Source organism: Lutra lutra, chromosome 17, assembly GCF_902655055.1.
Source record: "Lutra lutra chromosome 17, mLutLut1.2, whole genome shotgun sequence".
NCBI lineage: Eukaryota > Metazoa > Chordata > Mammalia > Carnivora > Mustelidae > Lutra > Lutra lutra.
Genome location: NC_062294.1, coordinates 46,785,141 through 46,804,402, shown reverse-complemented (window position 1 = coordinate 46,804,402; position 19,262 = coordinate 46,785,141). Strand labels below are relative to the sequence as shown.

General features: G+C 58.7%; 3 protein-coding genes across 9 annotated transcripts in view; all 3 read left to right on the top strand.

The window, feature by feature from the left end:
* AKT2 (AKT serine/threonine kinase 2) overlaps positions 1–6,447 on the top strand; it is a 48,294-nt gene extending 41,847 nt beyond the window's left edge. For 4 of the 5 annotated variants that reach the window (XM_047711835.1, XM_047711838.1, XM_047711837.1 and 1 more), the window contains exons 8-13: positions 206–274; positions 1,085–1,207; positions 2,390–2,518; positions 2,707–2,921; positions 3,563–3,665; positions 4,764–6,447. In XM_047711835.1, the coding sequence (XP_047567791.1) occupies positions 206–274; positions 1,085–1,207; positions 2,390–2,518; positions 2,707–2,921; positions 3,563–3,665; positions 4,764–5,018 (894 nt within the window). In that variant the 3' untranslated portion in view covers positions 5,019–6,447. Of the gene's footprint in view, positions 1–205; positions 275–1,084; positions 1,208–2,389; positions 2,519–2,706; positions 2,922–3,380; positions 3,469–3,562; positions 3,666–4,763 lie in introns of all 5 variants that reach the window. The other variant, XM_047711839.1, reaches the window with a different exon arrangement.
* A 166-nt stretch (positions 6,448–6,613) lies between these two features.
* CCNP (cyclin P) lies at positions 6,614–14,419 on the top strand. Of its 3 annotated transcripts, none has more exons than XM_047711840.1 (6): positions 6,614–10,984; positions 12,189–12,278; positions 12,356–12,511; positions 13,067–13,225; positions 13,360–13,511; positions 13,984–14,419. In XM_047711840.1, the coding sequence occupies exons 1-6, from the start codon at positions 10,712–10,714 to the stop codon at positions 14,411–14,413; spliced, it is 1,260 nt and encodes a 419-aa protein (XP_047567796.1). In that variant the 5' UTR covers positions 6,614–10,711; the 3' UTR covers positions 14,414–14,419. The 3 variants fall into 3 exon arrangements, with proteins under 3 accessions (XP_047567796.1, XP_047567797.1, XP_047567798.1); XM_047711841.1 differs by having other exon boundaries at positions 12,956–13,225; positions 14,160–14,419; XM_047711842.1 differs by lacking the exon at positions 13,067–13,225.
* A 2,241-nt stretch (positions 14,420–16,660) lies between these two features.
* Positions 16,661–19,162, top strand: TTC9B (tetratricopeptide repeat domain 9B). Its single transcript, XM_047710888.1, has 3 exons — positions 16,661–17,247; positions 17,785–17,967; positions 18,950–19,162. Exons 1-3 carry the CDS (start codon positions 16,833–16,835, stop codon positions 19,057–19,059), a joined length of 708 nt encoding a protein of 235 aa, XP_047566844.1. The 5' UTR covers positions 16,661–16,832; the 3' UTR covers positions 19,060–19,162.
* Positions 19,163–19,262: the final 100 nt, after the last annotated feature.

The window sequence follows — 19,262 nt, the reverse complement described above, 5'->3', positions numbered from 1 at the left end:
GAAGTTTCGTTGAAGGCTGAAGACAGCATCCTTCAGCCCAGTAACCCTTTCCCTGCTCTCAGGGCCAAAAGCTCAGTCGTGTACCCCAAGGCAAAGCTGAAGTTTGAGCCCCGGCTACAAGGGTGGGGGGGGGGTGTGCTTGCGGAATCAGCAGAGAGCCTACCTTCTTCCCACCTCCCTCCCTGGCTGTCTTCCTGCCCCACAGGCCCTGAAGTACGCCTTCCAGACCCATGACCGCCTGTGTTTCGTGATGGAGTACGCCAATGGCGGCGAGGTGAGCAGCAGGCCCCCCGCCAGCCTCCCATGTCTCCTTTCCAAGCGTCAGGGCAGCGGAGGGGAGCCATGAGTGAGACAGTGGGGGTGGCAGGGACCTTGCTGGATGTCACTGCCCAACCCTTGAGGCAGACATCATCACCTCCATTTCACAGATGGGAAACTGAGGCCCAGAGAGGTTAAGTGGCTTGCCCAAGTTCACCCAGCTAGTGAGTTGGGGGTAGGGTGCACACGCAGGTGCTGAGAGGTGTGGAGGGCTGTGGGGTGGGTGGCCAGCGTGCTCTGGACTGCATCCTGTAAGGCAGCAAGAAAAATGTATGGGGAGGGGGTCACACAGGCCGGTCCATGCTCTCCTGCTGGGAAGAGGCCGACACTCGTCGTCACTGGGCTGTCACCTGCTCCTCATCGCTCACAGCCTTCTCCCTGCGCACAGGTGTCACCCGCTGGCTCCTAACAGTGGGCTTCATCTGTCCCATTGTTCTCATGGCTTATTGTCCCTTGCTCGTGACTTGTGTTCCTGTGTGTTCTTGCTCACTGCCCCGTTCCCCCATCCCTTCACTCTGTCCCTCCTGACTCTCCTCTTGATGCTTCTTGACTGTCCTTCGCTCTTCATGCCCCGCTCCGTGTTTTCCTCATGGTGAGCTCGTCCCTGCTCACCATCTCTCACTTGGTTCCTCCTGCTGTCACTTGCAGTTTTGGGGAGTAGGTGTCGCCATGGCACTGGGCTGGAGGTGGGGGGCCAGTGGGCAGCATCCTGGGTTTCTCTCCTCTGGGCCAACGTATGACCTCCTGCCCCTCCTCCCTCCTGCAGCTGTTTTTCCACCTGTCCCGGGAGCGCGTCTTCACGGAGGAGCGGGCTCGCTTCTATGGCGCAGAGATCGTCTCTGCCCTTGAGTATCTGCACTCGAGGGACGTGGTGTACCGTGACATCAAGGTGAGCATGCACCTATCTCCCGGCCCATGGCACCTGCGGAGCTCACACCAGGGAGGCTGGACCCAGGCCCTCAGCCCCGGACCTCCTCCTCCGTGGAGGGTCTATCTACCTGCGTGTTCCCGAGTCCACCTTGCCGTGGGATGCCGACCCGCCTGCCTCAGTGGCCCTGGGGGCCCTTTGGGACCCCTGGTGAACACACACCTCCATGCAGGGAGTGGGGGGCTGGGGGAGGGGCGGGCATATTCATCCAAGCACCATAGGAGATGGTTCGGCAGAATCCACCAGCGCCGACTATCTGCATGCCCTGTGAGCCAGCCATTCTGCCCTGGGGTTGTGCATGGCCAGAGCATGTCCCTGTGTCCCCCTCAGAGCCTAGGTGCACACACGCTGCTGGCACACAGTTCACACGAGCCCCAGGCTGGAAGCAGCCCCACGGTCCGCTGTCCGGGACTGGCTGGAAGGCTCTGCACAGCCGGTACCGAGTGAACTGCGGCCCCACGGCCATGCACATGCACCTCCCAGGCTCGTGTGGAGCGGAAGCCAGGAGACCACATGTTACAGGGGCGTCCTTAGGTGGGGAAACTATGAAGAAGAGCGGAGGACTAGAGTTTGTCTTCAGTTGCGAGGATGGTTCATAACAAGGAAGGGGTACATGAGGGGGCGCGGTTCTGGGGTCTGGGATGGTCTCTTGACCTGGTGGAGCTTCCACACAGGCCCGTTAATTTGCCCATTTATGTTAAGTTTAGTTAAAAGTGGAGGAAGAAGGACATCTGGCTGGCTCAGTGGGCAGAGCACGCGTCTCCTGATCTTGGGGTTGGGAGTTTAAGCCCCATATTGGGCCTAGAGCTTACTTTAAAAAAAAAAAAAAATGCAGGAAGAAAGCTAGTGTTGCTCACATGCCAGCTCGGGAAGCTGTAGCCCATGGTGGGGGCTGCAGGTAGGCAGGGCCTGTCTCCCATCTTTCGCTACCTTGGCTTTTTTTCCAGCTGCCCTGGGCGTGGACTCCCTCTGAGCTGCAAGGGCTTAACGTTTTGCTGGGGGTATGCCCCGTGGTCAGTCTGGAGCCCCGGCCTGACAGCTATCACCCCAGGCCAGAGCCTTCCTGGGGCCTCTGGGGTTCCGGGAGATGCAAAGCTTTGGGAAGACGTGACCCTGATATGTTGACTTTTCCTTTTCCTGCAGCTGGAAAACCTCATGCTGGACAAAGATGGCCACATCAAGATCACGGACTTCGGCCTATGCAAAGAAGGCATCAGTGACGGGGCCACCATGAAAACCTTCTGTGGGACGCCCGAGTACCTGGCACCTGAGGTGCCTGGGGCTGGAGGTCCCCGGGCGGGTGAGGCTGAGGGAGGAGGGGCCCTCAGACCTGTGTGGTTTCCTTAGCTCAGACCCTGTGAGGACAGGCTCCCTTTCCTTGGATGGCCCCCCTTGGGTCCCTGTGAGCCCAGTGGCCCCAGGGCCATGGACCTGGCCCCTCATTGCCCCTCCCTGCCCAGGTGCTGGAGGACAACGACTACGGCCGCGCGGTGGACTGGTGGGGGCTGGGCGTGGTCATGTACGAGATGATGTGCGGCCGCCTGCCCTTCTACAACCAGGACCACGAGCGCCTCTTCGAGCTCATCCTCATGGAAGAGATCCGCTTCCCGCGCACGCTCAGCCCCGAGGCCAAGTCCTTGCTTGCTGGGCTGCTTAAGAAGGACCCCAAGCAGAGGTGAGGGCTGGAGTCTGTCCTGCCCAGCCCAGGGCCACCTGCTGCCACTGTCCCCTCGGCCTGAAGGGGGCTGAGTCACGGGCACATGCCTGCGTATCATCCCTGATGCAGGCCCCTAGAGAGGACACTCTTGGGGCCAGGCTTGTCCTTAGTGCTCTGCCCGCGCCATCTTGTTCTTGGGGGACGCTCAGAGACAGGGCAGCCCCGAGCCTGGCTGAGGGTGGCCGAGCCCGCCCTCCTGGCTCCCGTTCTGGACTCCGGAGTCCAGGTTGCAGGCTCCCTGGCTCTGACCCTGGGCCCGTGAGCCCCCACCCCCACCCCCAAGCCATGGTTTCCTCCTCTGCCATGTGGTCTGTGGCCGGGACAGATCCATTAAAGTTGTTCAGGGCCTGCACCGAAAGCCTCTCTCGCAGAAGCCGAGGGCCCGGGAGGCGGGTGCTCATGGCCGTCTCTGCCCAGGCTCGGCGGGGGGCCCAGCGACGCCAGGGAGGTCATGGAGCACAGGTTCTTCGTCAGCGTCAGCTGGCAGGACGTGGTGCAGAAGAAGGTGAGCCTTGCCACCCGCCGGCTCCCGCTCAAGGGTGGCCTTGGCCAGGTCTCCTGACCCCAGGGTCCTGAGTCTGGGCTCCTTTCCTCCACAGCTTCTGCCACCCTTCAAACCTCAGGTCACTTCTGAGGTCGACACGAGGTACTTTGACGATGAGTTTACCGCCCAGTCCATCACAATCACGCCCCCGGACCGCTGTGAGTGTCTGGCCCTCCCTTGCGGGGCCTGGCTGGGTGTGCAGGGGTGGGGCCTGCCCTTGACCTGTTCCGGGGAGGAAGCTCATGGGCCCCTCGCCATGTCCGGGCAGTTTGGCTGCAGTTTGCTCGCAGGGCTTTCTGCCACTGGGCTTGGCACCTTTGGACCCAGTGAGGGTCACCGGGAACCATCAGCCATGGCACGGTCCAGAACTCGGGTGGCACACAGGAAGCCATCAGGGCCAGGATGGCATAGTCACAGCTGTCTTTTCAAATTGCCCAGGTCTTTGGGGCCTGATTGGTGCATTGCCTCTGCTCCTGTTTGAGTTCTTGCTGTCACTCAGCCATTGCTGGGCTGTGCTGGGGATCCTCCAGTGACTGAGACAACCCTGGCCCTGCCTTGAGGGAGCTTCGGGCCAGGTGGGGCGACAGCCCAGAGTGTTCAGGTCTAAGGTATAGGAGCCCAGGGACTGGGGGACCCAGAGGAAATGCCTGACTTGGCCTGCGAGTCAGGGCAGGTGGCTTCCTGGAGGAGGAGACATGGCAACTGAGCAGAAGGAATGGCATGAGGGAATGGAGTCCAGGAGTGGGAGTGTTGCAGAGGCCAGCGCATTTGGGGGTTGGAGGGGGGTGGGGGCCAGAGCAAGAGGATCTTGGGGGCCTCTGGGAGGAGCAGGGACTTGCTGTGTGGGGAGGCAGGAAAGGTTTGGTGCAAGAAGGGGCAGGGCTGCCTCTGGGCTTTACAGAGTTCCTCTGGCTGCACATGGAGGCCGGACTGGCAGGGCTGCAGGGGCAGCTGGTGCAGGGTGGGGGGGGTCTGGGCTAGACCAGAGTGGGGCGCCAGAGGGGAGAGTGAAGTTGGCCGAGGGAACAGCCTGTGGGGCCTGTGGGCCCAGGCTCTGGTGTGGGGGGGACCTCCGTTAGGGGGAGTCGCTAGGTCTTCCCTGTCCCGTTCTTGCGGATGGCCTGCCAGTCGGGGTTCATGCTACCCGTATTCCTTCCTGAGGCCGGGCCCCCTTGCCCACCCCTGGGAGTGCACTTGGGGTGCTGGGTCCTCCGCAGGCCAGTTCTCCCCAATCCACCTCCACCTGCTCCCCACAGATGACAGCCTGGGCTCTCTCGAACTGGACCAGCGGACCCACTTTCCCCAGTTCTCCTACTCGGCCAGCATCCGCGAGTGAGCAGAGCCGCCCACCGCCGCTGACGCCGCTGCAGGACGCTCCATCGGCTGCCATCACCGCCCTGGGGGCTTGTCTCTTTGTTTTTAAACTTTTTATTTTGCCTTTTTTTGTTTGCATCCCCATCCCTCACCTGCTCACCCCCATTTCCAGTTTTTTCAGCCCTCTGCCAAACTGACCTCGGCGGTCCTGGTTGCCCCGCCTCCAGGATCCTGTCCTGTCCTCACCTTGGTGCCCAGACCAGGATTTGGGAGACTCCACTGGCCGCCCCAGGACCAGGGCTTCGGGCAGTTGGAGAGATTCCGGTTTTTAATCAACACAAGCCCCAGCATAGGGCGCCACGTGGAGCTGCGGGTCCTGCCCGGATTTCTGGCCAGATGCCTACAGCCAGCCTGTCCCTGCGCCGCTGCCCCGGTCAGAGGCTGCCTTCCTATGGGACACCTCGTGGGACACAACGCCCTGTGGACAGTGCCCTGGTGCTGTTGGGCTCAGCGTGGCCTGGCACGGGCGGTCCGGCCCCTTCCCCCGCAGGGGCAGCAAAGCAATAATGTCCAGGGACAGGCGGGGGGGTCCTTTGGAAGCTGTGGGGTTGGGGGTTTGGGAATCCCTCGTGTAGATGGGGCCCAGTCTACCCCAGGGGGCACAAGGAAGGCCCCGGGGTTGGGCACTGCCTCCTTGCCCTGCCTTCCCCAGCCTCCCAAGCTCCTCTCCTGACCCTGTGGATGAGGAGGGAGGGACATTTAGGGATGAGCCTCCCCACCACCCAGTCCTGTGCCTTACCAGGGCTTCCTTCTGGCTGGCCTTAACTCCTGCTGGGCCCCGGGCCTGGCCACAGCCCTTGCCAAGGATGGGGGCTGGGATCACCCCCTTCTGGCCGCTGGGGGCGGAAGGTGCCAGCTCCAGCTGTTACACATCTCACACCAAGACGGTATTGGGCCCCGTGGACTAGGGTCAAAGAGGGGGTGGGAGTGGGGTTCTCTGGTACGTACTGGGGGGGCGGCCTCTGAGCAGGGGAGGCTCCAGGGCCCTTCCCTCCCTCCCCTCCCTGGGCCCCATGTTCTGCAGCCTTAAGGTGAATGTGTGTCACTGCTGTGGGCTCGCGTGTGCGTGCGTCAGCCTGTGTCTGGATGGCCCCATGCATCTGGGACTTGGGTGCACATGGGGGTGTGTGTGCATGTGTGTTCGGTATGTGTGTGTGAGGGCAAGCGTGTCCCAGCCTTGAGTGCATGCGTGCGTGTGTGTGTGTGTGTGTGCATGCTTGGGCCCTGTCCTCAGCCCTAGCATTTCATCCCATAGGGGAGGGGTGCTGGCCTGGTGGGGGAGCCACACTTGGGGTCCATTTGCTGCCCAGCCTCCCTCCCCCCTAACATCTCCGGGTGTGTGGAATTTAGTTGTGGCTTTGATCTCCTTGCCCCACCTCCTGTACTAGGTAGTTCAGAGAGAGACATCCTAGGGTGGGGTGAGGGTTGGTTTGGGTGGGTGGGGGGTCTTTTTCCTTTCTGTGTGTGTATGTCATTTATCTGACAATTCTCTGTCCTCCCCACTGGCCTTGCCCATTCCTCCCATTTGTACGGTACAAGCAATAAAGACACTCGTTTCAGACCGGGGCCCACCGCCCTGGGCCCTTCCTTGCCTGCAGAGCCTGGCCCTGGCTGACCCGCTCCGGGGTCCTGGGCACCTGGAGCCGCGCTTGTCCTCTGGCCGTCGGGGTGGGCGCCCCTGCGGCGGGAGCCGCTGAGGGACTTGAGATGCTTCCTGGGGCATGCGGGTGTGGCAGGCCGAGACCTGGGGACCAGGTCTTCAGAAGCTGCCTGAGTGGAAATGGGGAGCATGAGGGTGGGGTGGTCGGGTTGGTGGCTCTGAACGAGGAGGGTGCTCAGGCACCACTGAGCCCTGGAAGCGAGCGTGAGGGAGCGGGTTCTCTGCGGGGGCCCTTGGGCCCTGGTGCTGGGCACTTCCTGCATATCCTCTTCTCCCCACTTAGGTTATACCAGGGAGCCTTAAGGCCCCCAAATTCCAGCACAGTCCTTGGTGTGTGAACTGGAGTCACGATGGCTGCCAGCTGGGGGCATTTCTGGTTATAGCCCTCGCAGGCTGGGGTCCTGACGGCTGCCCCCTTTACCCTGGGGTTCCCGTGCTTAGCTTATTCTGCCCATATCTGGGGACCAGGGCGGGTGCGGCCCTGGTGAATCGAACGTCAGACTTTCCAGAAGGGTTGGGGCTTCACATACGTGGTCTCAGAGACCCTGAGTGAGGGTAGCAGAAGAGTCAGATTCAGTGTTCTAGGAATCTGCGTTCGCTGCAGCCAAGACCCAGGGAATGCGTGGCTTTTTCTCACTTCACATCGACTTTATTATTTATTTGATAACAAAAGGATGTCCTGGTGGTCGTAAGACCAGTAGCAGAGAAGCTTCTAAAGAAAAGCCTTTTCGTTTTCTCTCCAGTTGAAGCCCCTGGGGTGGATGTCACCCCTCTTGCTCTCTGGCGGGGGGCATCCTGAGTCTACCTCAGCCCGCTGGGTCCCCCGTGTGGGGCTCACAGGCTGACACTCTGCTTCCCTCTGGCAAACGTAGCTCCCTGGCCGTAGTGGTGCTTCCTTCTGTAGAACTTCTCCCGAAGGGACTTTCAGGTGGGAGCATTTTAATAATAAAATTTTATCAGCTGGAAACTAGTTTTGAGGAGGTGAGTTTGTCTTTTGTTGTGCTCGTGGAAAACTGTGTGTGTTGTGTAATAACGTGAGCAACGCTGGAGCCGAGGGAGCCAGCGACATGGAGATGCGACCGGATCCCAGGTCCCCAGTGCTCCCCCTGGTGCTCGCTCGTTTCCTTCCTGTGAAGGTGCACGGAGCATCAGAAAAAAGGCTCTCCCTTCGGTTTGGTTTGGTTTGGGTTCGGCGTGGCTTGCCTCCCAGTTAATGCCGAGTGTCTGGACTGCACCTGCCGCATCTTTCTGGCGTCCTGCCCGGAGACGGACATTATTAATGGGGTGTTTTGGTCACTGATAAAAATGAGAGCCTCCAAGATCTCTTCCTATATTTCGGGAACCTCCTCGCCAACATGATGCAGAGGTCCCTCAACTGATCCAGCCACCCCCAGTGGACAAGGATTGACTCGGTCTGCAGGTTTTTTGGTTCTCCTGACGGTGCCGACATGAACTATAATGACGCAGCTTTCCCGTGCTTTTGTCACCTACGTTCCAGGGTGGCTGGAATTTAAAACGTGTCTGTTAGCTTTCCACAGTGTGCTGATTCACATATTCTTACCTTTATTTTTAAAATAATTGCACGTGGAGGCTTGGAGCAGAAAACTTCCAAAAAGAACAGTACTAAACATGATTCTAGGCGCGGAGCGCCGTGTAGTGCCCTGAAGTGGGGACCCGCTCAGAAGCTGGCAAGACAGAGCCTTCTCGATGGGGGGCATGAGAAGGGACTCGGGGGCCCGTGGAAAGTGCTCCCGCTGGGCTGAGAGAACTTGGAGCAGCAAAAGAAATAGGATAGCACTGGCTTATATGCAGAGATCATGATCAGTGAGTTCACACGGAGGTCGACGGTAAGTGGTGGGAACAGACGGATCTGAACGGACTTCCAGGCGGTTTCTGTAGATGCTGTGCCTCCAGGGAGGGGGCGCACCCCCCCTTACGTGTGGGCTGCAAAGTGACTTCCTTCCGAAGGAGACAGTATAAGAAGTGGGGAAGCAACTTTTCTGTGAAGAAATCTGACACGTTATGTGAGGTGATAAAGGTCAATGTCAACCCTGTAACTCCTGTTGGCAGGAAGTGCCCTTTACAGGTGATGAGGGTGCTGTCCCAGTTGGTCCATGGTTGTGACAAATGTACTATACTGGGATGTTACAGGGGAGAGTAGGTTTGGGTTGTAGGGGAACTCTCTTCTCTCTTTGCAGCTTCCGGTAAACCTACTATAAAATTTAACCTTAAAATACAAAGTGTTCTCATCGACCCTTCACGTGGGTTCCTGTGACACTTCCTGCGCACTCCCTCCTTCTCCCCTTCCGTGTTCACATATCCTACCCGAAGCGAGAACATTGTCTTGCATGACCACAGTTCAGTTTTCCGGGTCAGGAGGCAAATACTGAAACAACCCTCTCCTCGAAGATCCTTATCAAATTTGACTAATGGTCCCACTCCTGTCCTTGTACACGAGGGAACAGTCACTTGGCTGATGACTCCTGTTGCATTCGGTTGTCTGAAGCCTACAAGGCACTTATTTTACAGAATGTCCCTTAGTTAAGGTTTGTGGCCTGACGTTTCCTCATGGTTCTAGTCAAGCTACCTTTGATAGGAAGTCTGAGAAATGCTGTGCCCTTCTCCCTGCCTCCTGTCAAAGAGGCACATCAGATTCTGTCCTGTGACTGGTGAGGACTTCCAACCCTTGCTTACAGTGTCTGTCAGGTGTCGCCACTATAAAGTTACTTCTTTCCCTTTGAGGTTAGTATCTTGTATAGAGATACTCTGAAAATGTAGGTATCTATGTTTGATCAAGTGTTGAAGCAAAGGGAACAGCAAACACACAGGCCCTGAGGCCAGCAGGTGCTGGATGTGTTTGGGGGAATGGAAAGAGGCCAGGGTGTGTCAAAGGGAACAAGGGAGGGGGAGAACAGAAGGAAATGGGGTTAGAGAGGTAACAGTAGGCCGAAGGGACCTTGTGGCCAAGGTAAGGAGTTCGGGTGTTACTCTAAGTGTGACAGAAAGTCATTGGTTTGGCGTCTCACATTCCTCTGCTCACTTTTAACAGCCTTGCTGACCTCCCAGTGCCTGAAAACAGCAATCCCTTTCCTAGCTCTGTGTCTTTGCTCACGCCACTCCCACCCCTTGGAATATTCTCCCCTCCCTTTCCATTCCTGGCCCCTTGCCTTTCAGGTTTCACTCCAACATCACCACCTCAGGCCCTTCCAGGCCACCGTTTCTAAGTTATGTGCTGCCTGTTCACTTACTCATCCAACAAATATTTCTCGAGTACCTGCCGCGTGCCAAACTCTGTTCTAGGCGCTGGGAATACAGCAATCAAACAAAACACCAGACAAGCCTTGCCCTCCTGGGGTTCACAGTCTCATCAGGAGGGAGACGGTAAATATGATCAGGCAGTAAGTGCTAAGGAGAGAGGTACAAAGAATGGCGATGGGAAATTCTCAGGATAGCCTTTTTCACAAGGAAGGTAGCATTTGAGTAAATACCTTAGATGAGGGATCTCTGGAAGAGGAGAATTTCAGGCAAGGGAAACAGCCAGCTCAAAGGCCCTGAGGTAGAAGTGTGCCTGGTGTGGGTGAGAGTGAGCCAGGGTGCTGGTGTGGCAGGAGACAGCCGAGTTGGGGGGGAAGTTTGGGAGATGAACTCAAAGGTGTGTGGGGACAGGTGGGAGGGTAATAAAGGACCTTGTGGACTTTCCAATTGAGGGAGATGGGAACCACAATGGAGTTCTGAAGGGAGGCAGAGTGCGATCTGACTTGGGTGTGCACAGGATCCCTTCTGGCTGCTTGGCGTGGGGGGTAACAGACCGAGGGGTATGGGAACCAGGGAGCCTTGAGGAGGTCTCTGCGCTAGTCCAGGCCTATTGCTGGTCATTTGTCTTAGTTTTGAAACAATACTTAATTTACAGCCGAGGAAAGGGAGCCTCGGAGGGGCTGTTTCTGCTCGTGCAGTAAGTAGCAGGAAGAGTTTTTGACTCCAGCTGCCTGACTTTAGGTTCGGAGGGGCCAGAGCCAACCTGCATAGCATTCGCCATCACCTCTGCACCTGCCCGAGAGAGGGGGGCTCAGCGCGCATGCGTGCAGGCACAATTTAAAGCGCCCGCCGAGGGTCCTTAGCCCCAAGAGGAAGAGGAGCCCTCGGCTTGGTCCCCCGACGCCGGCGTGGAGGATGCTGGTGAGACGCAGCAGCCAGCGTCCCGCCTCAGGCTTCTCTTCAGCCGCTGACCCCCACCGCTCTCCCTTGCAGAGTCCCGACGCCGCGTCCCCCGACCCTCCGAGTGCCCCAGGCCCCGACAGGATCCCCGAGGACACGAGCGTGTCTCCAGGACGCCAGGAGAGGCCCCCTGGGCTGTGCGCGCCACCGGGTCTGGAGGAGGCGCTGAGCGCTCTGGGGCTGGAGGGAGAGCGCGAGTACGCCGGGGACATCTTCGCCGAAGTCATGGTGAGCGCGCCCCAGAGGGCACCAGAGGGGTTGGGTTAGGGGAGGGGAGATCTGGCCGCTCGCCCAACCCCCACTCCACGAGCCTTCCCGAACTCCCACCTGCTTGCAGCCGCTTCTACTCGTCCCTCGCACGGATTCCTTCACAAACACTTTGCAATTTATTAACAAATGTGCTTGAGCATATTCTAGGCCCCGGGGATGCTGTGATGAACAACATAGTGTGCTGTCATTGTAACAACCAAGCAAACGTAGGCGGTAATAACGGAAAGGAGACCAAAGTGCAGGCACCTGTGCCGGACAGGCACTGTCCGAGGACATAGTGCATGGATAAAATTGTTAAAGAGACCGAAGTGGGGAGCCTCTCTCCCCAGCCAGGACTCTGTTAGGAACTGAGGTACGGGCATGATCCAGAGAGAAATCCCTGCCCTTGTGGTGCCAGCAGCCTAGGGTGGCAAACGGACAGAACACACAAGGAAACACCAGCTATCTCCAGACTGAAAAGGCTACGGGAACCATAAAGTGCTGACACAGAGCGGGATGGACGCTGGGAGAATTCTGTGTAGGAAAAGCCCAGGGAGTTACAGCTGAGGTTTCAACAGTGCAAGGAGCTGGGGAAGGACCATTCCTGGTGGAGGGAACGGTGCATAAGTGCAAAGGCCCTGGGGTAGGAAAGAGCCTGCCCTAGTCTAGGACTAGAGAAGGCTGGTGTGGCTGCAGTATGGGTTGTGAAGGGAGAGGGCGAAGAGACGGTGTTGGTGCCAGGGGGCAGCACCTGAGAGAGAGTGATTAGGGTTCTCTCCTGAGAATACTGGAAGCTGTGGAAAGGTTTTAAGCTGAGGAGTTTCTCGGCCAGTTTTGTATTTTAGAAAGACCCTTCTGGGTTCTCTGAGGAGGGTGGGTTAAGGGTTGGTGACGGCTGATGGTCTGGAAAGCCAGGGGGCGGAGGCAGATGCTCGGGAGGCTCCCTGGCCATGGGGGCTACAGACTGGAGAGGTGGATTGGGGAGGCGTCCCGAACAAAGGCCAAGGCTCTAATGCGGGATAAGGAATAGAAACACATTTGGAGTAGACGTTGGAGGCCAGTTTCAGTGTGGTGCTCCAGCTTCGGCCACTTGGTGAGGGGAGGCCGCTACACTTGGGGCTGGAGCTCAGGCGAGAAGCCGAGGCACAGGTGTGGAGAGTGAGGCCGCCCTGCTCAACCGCAGGTGTGTCGTGCGCTGCCGCGGAGGGCCCTGCCCCGGACCGTGACCCCAGAGATGCGCGCGCTAGTGGTGGACTGGCTGATCCAGGTGCACGTACGTAACCGCCAGGGGGCAGGGCTGAGCCCGTGTCGCAGCCTAGAAAGCTGGTGATCACTCACGCCCTTCCCTAGGAGTACCTGGGCCTGGCGGGGGACACGCTCTACCTGGCGGTGCACCTCCTCGATTCCTACCTGCGCGCCGGCCGAGTGCGCCTACACCGCCTGCAGCTGCTGGGCGTGGCCTGCCTGTTCGTGGCGTGCAAAATGGAAGAGTGCGTGCTTCCCGAGGTACTTTCCCGAGTGGGGGTTGGGAAGGCGAACCCTTGTTCGTCGTGTCACAGAACACCTACTGTGTGCCGGGCTGCGGCTTTGCCTATTCTTGGAATCCCAGCATGTCTGTATAAGGCCAGAGCTACCAATGTGTCCCCTTTAGCAGAGAAGGAGTCTGAGGCCCAGGGAGAGGAAGACATTTGTCCAAAGCAGGTGGGACTCGGACTCAGGCTTGAACAGTTAGTCTCTGTAGCGCTTTACTAGTTATAGTCCGTGCCTGCTCAGAGCTGCCTGGTGACGTACGTTTTACAAACGAGGAAATTCCGTCTCAGGTGTTCAGTGAGGTCCATGTAAACACGGTGTGAAAATGGTAGGGTTTGAAGTCGAACCCAGGTCTTGCTGATTCTGAAGCCTGTGCTCTTCATGGCTTCTAGAGAACAGATCAGTAGCCTCGTTTTACAGACTAGGCAGTCGAGGTTCAGAACGGAGCCTGAGCCGATCCGAGGCTCTACAGGGCAGGGAGCAACCAGCCGGGGTCCAAGACTCTCCCACCTCTTTCCCCGCCATCCGCAGTCGGCCTCCCTCTGCCTCCTGGGCGCTGGCTCCTTCTCGCGGGCCGAGCTTCTGCGTGCCGAGCGGCGCATCCTGAGCCGCTTGGATTTCCGGCTGCACCACCCGGGCCCGCTACTTTGCCTCGGGCTACTGGCTGCGCTGGCCGGGAGCAGCCCCCAGGTGCGGGGCCGGGCGGGCGGGGGGAGCAAGGGGGAGGGGAAGGGAGCAGAGGGGCACGTCTAGAGGGTAGGGACGTGGCCTGTACGGGGATAGGGGCGTGGCCTGATCTCCGCGGGGGCGGTGGTGCTTGGCAGGTGATGCTACTTGCCACCTACTTTCTGGAGCTGTCTTTGCTGGAGGCCGAGGCCGCAGGATGGGAGCCCGGTCGGCGCGCAGCTGCGGCGCTGAGCCTGGCGCACCGCTTGCTCGAAGGGGCGGGCTCCAGCCTCGAGCCTTCGCTTTACAGGTACGGCCCCAGGGGAGCGCCTCTGTGGCTACAGGAACCTACTTTCCTGATCACTGTGTTCCTGTCTCAGAGAATGAGAAACCATGGCGGCGGGGGGAGGGGGCAGACTTGACTTCTCTGGGTGTGAGAGAAAATGGTGTGTCTGCCTCCCCCGTCTTGGGGGGGGGGTGTCAGAATGAGGTGTTTGTCCACATTTGGGGACCCTTGCCCCTGGGTAGAAGATGCACTATCTTCCCGGTCTCGGAAGATCCTAGCTGCGTTCCAGGGTTGAGGATGAGAGGTCTGCCACTCTCGAGTACCCCCGGCTCCCCTGCTGGCCGCGAATGGGGTGTCCCTTCAGCTGCCAGAGGGGCGCCCCCCCGACCCCCGTTAACCATGTCACTGGAGGCCAGGATGAGTCCCCTTTTCTCCCAGCTCAGCCCCCCCCCCCCCCCCCCCCCCCGGGTAGAGCTGGATGTCTGTCCATCCTCAGACCCGCTCCGTCCCTTCCCGAGGTTCCGGCTCTCCACTGGCTCGAGAGAGCCCCTGAACGGTCCTCGGGAACCCCAGTCAACGCGTCTCCTCAGCCTCGCGCCCCCAGCTCCGAGGACAGGTCGTCTTCACCGCTGCCCCTGCCCCCGCCTCAGTTTCTCCATCTTCCCGCCACAGCCCCGCAGAGCTGCGCCCGCTCGAGCCGTGCATGGCCCGCGCCGCGCTCCGAGGCCCCGCTCCCGGCCGCGCCGCCATCTTTCTCAAGTACGCGCGGCCCCAGCGCCACGGCACCAGCCTCGCCGCCGCCCGCCTGCTCCGCCGCCCCCAGTCCGAGCCTCCCTGAGCTCGGGGACCCCAGCAAAAAAGACTGTCCGTGTGTATCCGTTTCCCACGTCAATAAAGGAGGTGTGTGGGTTTTTGTTTTGTTTTAATCCAGAGCGCTCTCTGTTCTCATTGGGTGAATTCCGACCCCTCTCTCGCTTTTGATTGGTCACTTCTCAGGCCTCTCCTCTTTCTGATTGGATGCTTTTTACCGAGTCCCTTAATGGCGGCTGGGAGATATGATGCAAATTCTGGACCGCTCCGCCAGGGGGCACTGGCGGACGTCCGCAAGCGCGGCTTGAAAAGCCAAAACTAGGATCCCAAGTGCAAACGCCGGGGGGAGATAAATGGAGAGATGCTGCAACTTGAGTGGCTCTCGGGATCAGGGCTGGGAAGAAACTAGGAGGGATGGGGACTGTGGGAAGCTATCCCAGTCATAAGAATGCTGCCTCGATGTTGCCAGATTTTCAGATTTTGCTCAAGTGAAGCTGAAAATCTACAATTCCATAAGTATCTCTGCTTCCATATATTAGCAACTAATTCAATATTTTTTAATGGTTGCACAAGCCCAGCACATCACATATTCTGGCCTGTGGGAGTCCTGAGTTTGTGATAGTATGGGTCTTTGATAGCAAGTGTTCTATTAATGGGATCTGATTTTTTAACCCCTAGAGTGCCACGGTGTGAATGGGTATAAATAGCACCGGTCTCCTAGAGGTGTGAGGAGGGTGTGAGTTAATATAGACGTAGAGCTTTAGGACAGGGCCTGACACCTAGTAAGTGTTATGGAATTGCTAGCACGGCCTCCGAGCAGGAGTGTGAGCTAGGTACACTTGTCCCTGGTTTCTATCAAACCCCCAGCACCTAGCTATTTAGTAAGTGCTCAGAAAATAATTGTTACAAATCCATGGATCTCCACACTCTCTAAATTAAAAACAGGCCTGAGGTGATCTCAGGAACTCAAACTTAAAGAATATTAGATTCTTAACCAAGCCTAGGTTTGGAGGTACAATAGAGGAGGAAGTTTTTGCCCTGGAGATGTTCATGCTTGGAGGACTAGAGATGGGGAGAGACTCACTCGGGAAAGCTCGATAAGAGAAGCAAATATTGCCACTGGGATGGAAGGTGCTGTGTTCCGGTTTGGACCTGTCAGGTGGGACCCGCCATGTGGCCTCCTGGAAGAGGACATGCAGTGGCAGGGGGAGGGGAGAGTGGAAATTTAAGTTTGGTGCTAGGGGCTGTGAGGCCCAAGCCAGGGTCCTGCAGGGTTCAGGGGAGGTGGGTAATATGTAGAGTACATAATGTTATTCATCCACTCATTCCTTCAACAACTGTCCTTGGATGCTGACCCAGCCAGAGCTTGTGATCACGCACCTCCCAGTCTCATGGGTGATAAGAAACAGGGGTTGGTAATTTGCCCATTCCTGTGCCAGGCCCCGTGCTGCTTTATCTGCATAACGTAATTCGGTCCCTACAACTACTCTGAAGTAAATTCACTTGGTATCCCCAGGTCACACAGAAGGAAGGCAGGGGGAAGCCGAGCTCCCACCACCAAGTAAGCAGCTAAGGAGGGTTGAAGGTCAACTATCTCATTCACCCTGTTTCTCTCCTAAAAGCCTCTCATGTGATTCCTTTTCTGTATGCTCTTGTATTCTTGTGCTACTCACTGTGGGCCATCTCTTGTCTGCTTTTCCTACCCAGTGAGCTTGGGGAGGGCAAGAAGCAGGTCTCTTTTGTTCACGGAGTTATTGCCTTCTCCAGGAAGCCTTCACTCACCACCTCAGTCTAAGGCAGTCACCTCCTCTGGGCCCTCACATCCTGTTGTGCCTCCCCAATGCATCCCACCCTGGCTACTTTGCCACAGCTTCCCAGGCTAGACCATTGGGGCTGTCACTCTCTGGTCAGTGGTCTGTCTCCTGGCTGGACTAGGGGCTGAGGCTCTCTCGGTCCCTGCTCTTTCCCACCACCGCCCAGACCAGAGCCGGGCACAGAAATATCAGTGAATATTTGTTTGCTGTATAGATAAATAAGTTTCCAGGTTGCTATCATTGTCCTACGGTACTGATGAGGATATAGAGTTCCAGGTAATTTGGGTGATTTGCCCAAGTACTATCACTAGTGAGAAATTATAAGCAGGGAATTGAATCTGGGCAGCACAAGCCTGTGCTCTTATCTAAATCCCTGAAATGCCTAGGGTCTGAAAACCGGCTTTCCACGAGGTTTGATATCTTCCGTCTTTTTCCCTAGACTTGTTTTCCTTCCAGAAAGCTGTCGGAGCTTTGGGCAGCGGGGAGGAGAACAGGCAGGAGGGTGGGAGTAAGGGGAGTGGGAAGAAGGGAGAGGCCGGTTGGAGAACTAGGGCTGGGGCTGATTTGGAGGATAGAAAGAGAAAGTCCTGAGGGGTTTCTCTAGACCCATAGGGGGCAGGCGGAGTCGGCTGCCGGAGGTGCGGGGGCGGAGAGAGGGTGGGGACCGGCCCCGCGGGGGGCGATGCGGTAGCTGCAGCGGCGGCCGCAGGAGTTTCCCACAATGCAGCGCGGCGCGCTGTCCCCGGTGCTGATGCTCAGCGCTGCCCCGGAGCCTCCGCCGCGCCCGCCTCCCGCCCTCTCCCCGCCGGGTCCGGGCCCCCGCCATGGCTCGGCTCGTCCCAGCCCTGCCCCCGAGCCGTCGGGGGGCCTGGGCGCTGCGCTCGACAGCAGCCTGCGGGCCGCCGTGGCGTTCAAGGCGGAGGGCCAGCGCTGCTACCGAGAGAAGAAGTTCCGGGAAGCCATTGGCAAGTATCACCGGGCACTGCTGCAGCTGAAGGCGGCTCAGGGGGCCCGCCCTGGAGGCCTGCCCGCCCCCGCCCCCGGACCCGCCAGCAGCCCGGGGCCAGCCCGCCTCAGCGAGGAGCAGCGGCGCCTGGTGGAGAATACGGAGGTGGAATGTTATGACTCTCTCACGGGTATGGGGCCGTCGGGGGGCGCAGAGGGTGCATACGGAGAGGGTTGGGGAGTGAGGGGCAATCGTGAAGCCTTGGGTGGGGGGCTGGAGGCTGGAAGGGCCCAGACCTGGGGTCTGTGAAGGGAGACCCCAGAGCTTATCAAGGAGAGGGGTTGGGGGTGTTGGGGAACACAGGGATAGAAGGGCTGAGATGCAAGAAATGGGCTTTGGGCTGTTACCTGCGAACCTCAGGTGAGAAAATCTTACCCGGGATTAGCGATTCAACGCCCCATCCCTCACCTGAGATCTCCTTTAGTCCACTCCCCTGCAGAAACTTCCCAGCTAATCGCCCGCGAGCGCTTGTCTGTGTTTTCGCGCCCTCTAGCGGCCGCGCAGATTGACTCTATCCTAATTGGTCAGAAGATCCGCGGCCCCGGTGGCCTGAGCAATCCCTAACCCAGGGCTCAGCCTCCGGAAAGGGCCGGGCGGCTCCTAGCAGTCAGGTGAGGTCTAGGGGTGCCGCCAGGCTCTGCGAGCACCGGCCCCGGTGTCCCCGCAGCCTGCCTGCTGCAGTCGGAGCTGGTGAACTATGAGCGGGTGCGCGAGTACTGTCTCAAGGTCCTGGAGAAGCAGCAGGGCAACTTCAAGGCCACCTACCGCGCCGGCATTGCCTTCTACCACCTGGGCGACTATGCACGCGCGCTGCGCTACCTGCAGGAGGCCCGCAGCCGGGAGCCCACAGGTGAGGGCCGGACCAAGCAAGGAAAGGGGCTAGAGCAGAGAAAACAGGGAAACACGAGGGAGGATCAGGGCAGAGCTGCTTCAAGGAAGGGCTCTGCCTCCTCCCCAGGATCTACCTCTCCATCCACCCACTCCTTACACTCTGGGCACTCACCTGCCATTCATTCACCCCTCCTCTCCCCTCCATGTTCCCCTGACATTCACCCAACCACCTCCCATCTATTCATTGACTCATCTATGCCTCCCACGCACCTACTCAGCCACTCCCTACTCAGTCACCCCTGTCTCCACCCACCCCCCATTCTCATTCATCCACTCCCTACTCACTCACCCCCCCATCCCCACCCACCCCCCATTCTCATTCATCCACTCACTAACCCATTCACACACCCACCTAATCATTCCCCTCTTCACCCACCCGCTGCTGGTGGAGCACTTGCTGGGAGGCAGACCCCAGGGCGGACAAGGCTAAGAAATTCTAAGGGGTGGGGTCGGGTGGGGGAGGCTTGGCAGAGCTGGAGGCTTGTTGCTTGCTCTCTAAGACATCATAGTTGGGGGGGGGGGGTGTTGGGGACAGGGAACAGACACAGCATCAGTCTTGTGTTGAGAGCCAGCGACAGGGGAGCAGAACGGGTACAGGTCCCAGCCAGGGCTGTGGGAGCAGAGGCAGCATGAGTTTTCCCGGTGAGAGGTTTAGAGGGAACAGACATCTCGCAGATGTTCTTGGGAGGGTGGGCAGAAGTATGACAGCAGCGTCTGAGCAGAGGCATTCTGGTGGTGAGCACAGCAAAAGCTAAAGTGTGGAGGTGTGAAAGGCCCCCCGTTCCGCTTGTTGTGGCTGGGGCTTCTGGAGGACTCTGGCAAGAGCGGCTGTGCGGGGGAGCCGCTGTGGGCTGGGCATGGTGAGGTGTGAGCGGCCGCGGTGTGAATGCCACCGGCTATCCCTGGACACCCAGGTAACGCCGTGCCCACCTCTCCCACAGACACCAATGTCCTCCGCTACATCCAGCTGACTCAGCTGAAGATGAACCGTTGCAGCCTCCAGCGGGAAGACAGTGGGGCCGGGGCCGGGACTCGGGACGTCGTTGGCTAAGGCCAACCGAGGGGGGTTGCTTTCCCTCCCCCCCCCACTCCCACCTCACCGTGTAACTTCCCCTGACTCGTGTGTTTGCTGGTAAAGCACTTGTCACTGGTGACCGTAACCTCTTTGTGTGGTGTTCTTGTGGGGATCAGGGGGAGACCGTGCCTGGGCTTCCCCCTCTGGATCTCAGAAACCCAGAGGCTCAGGGAGGAAGT

Bases quoted from the DNA above. Each gene is read 5' to 3' on its own strand.
- TTC9B (XM_047710888.1), top strand. From the start codon at position 16,833: ATGCAGCGCGGCGCGCTGTCCCCGGTGCTGATGCTCAGCGCTGCCCCG. The intron at 17,248-17,784 runs GTATGGGGCCGT...GTGTCCCCGCAG, and splicing joins ATGTTATGACTCTCTCACGG to CCTGCCTGCTGCAGTCGGAG. The intron at 17,968-18,949 runs GTGAGGGCCGGA...CCTCTCCCACAG, and splicing joins CCGCAGCCGGGAGCCCACAG to ACACCAATGTCCTCCGCTAC.
- CCNP (XM_047711840.1), top strand. From the start codon at position 10,712: ATGCTGGTGAGACGCAGCAGCCAGCGTCCCGCCTCAGGCTTCTCTTCA. The intron at 13,226-13,359 runs GTGCGGGGCCGG...GGTGCTTGGCAG, and splicing joins TGGCCGGGAGCAGCCCCCAG to GTGATGCTACTTGCCACCTA. The intron at 13,512-13,983 runs GTACGGCCCCAG...GTCCATCCTCAG, and splicing joins CTCGAGCCTTCGCTTTACAG to ACCCGCTCCGTCCCTTCCCG.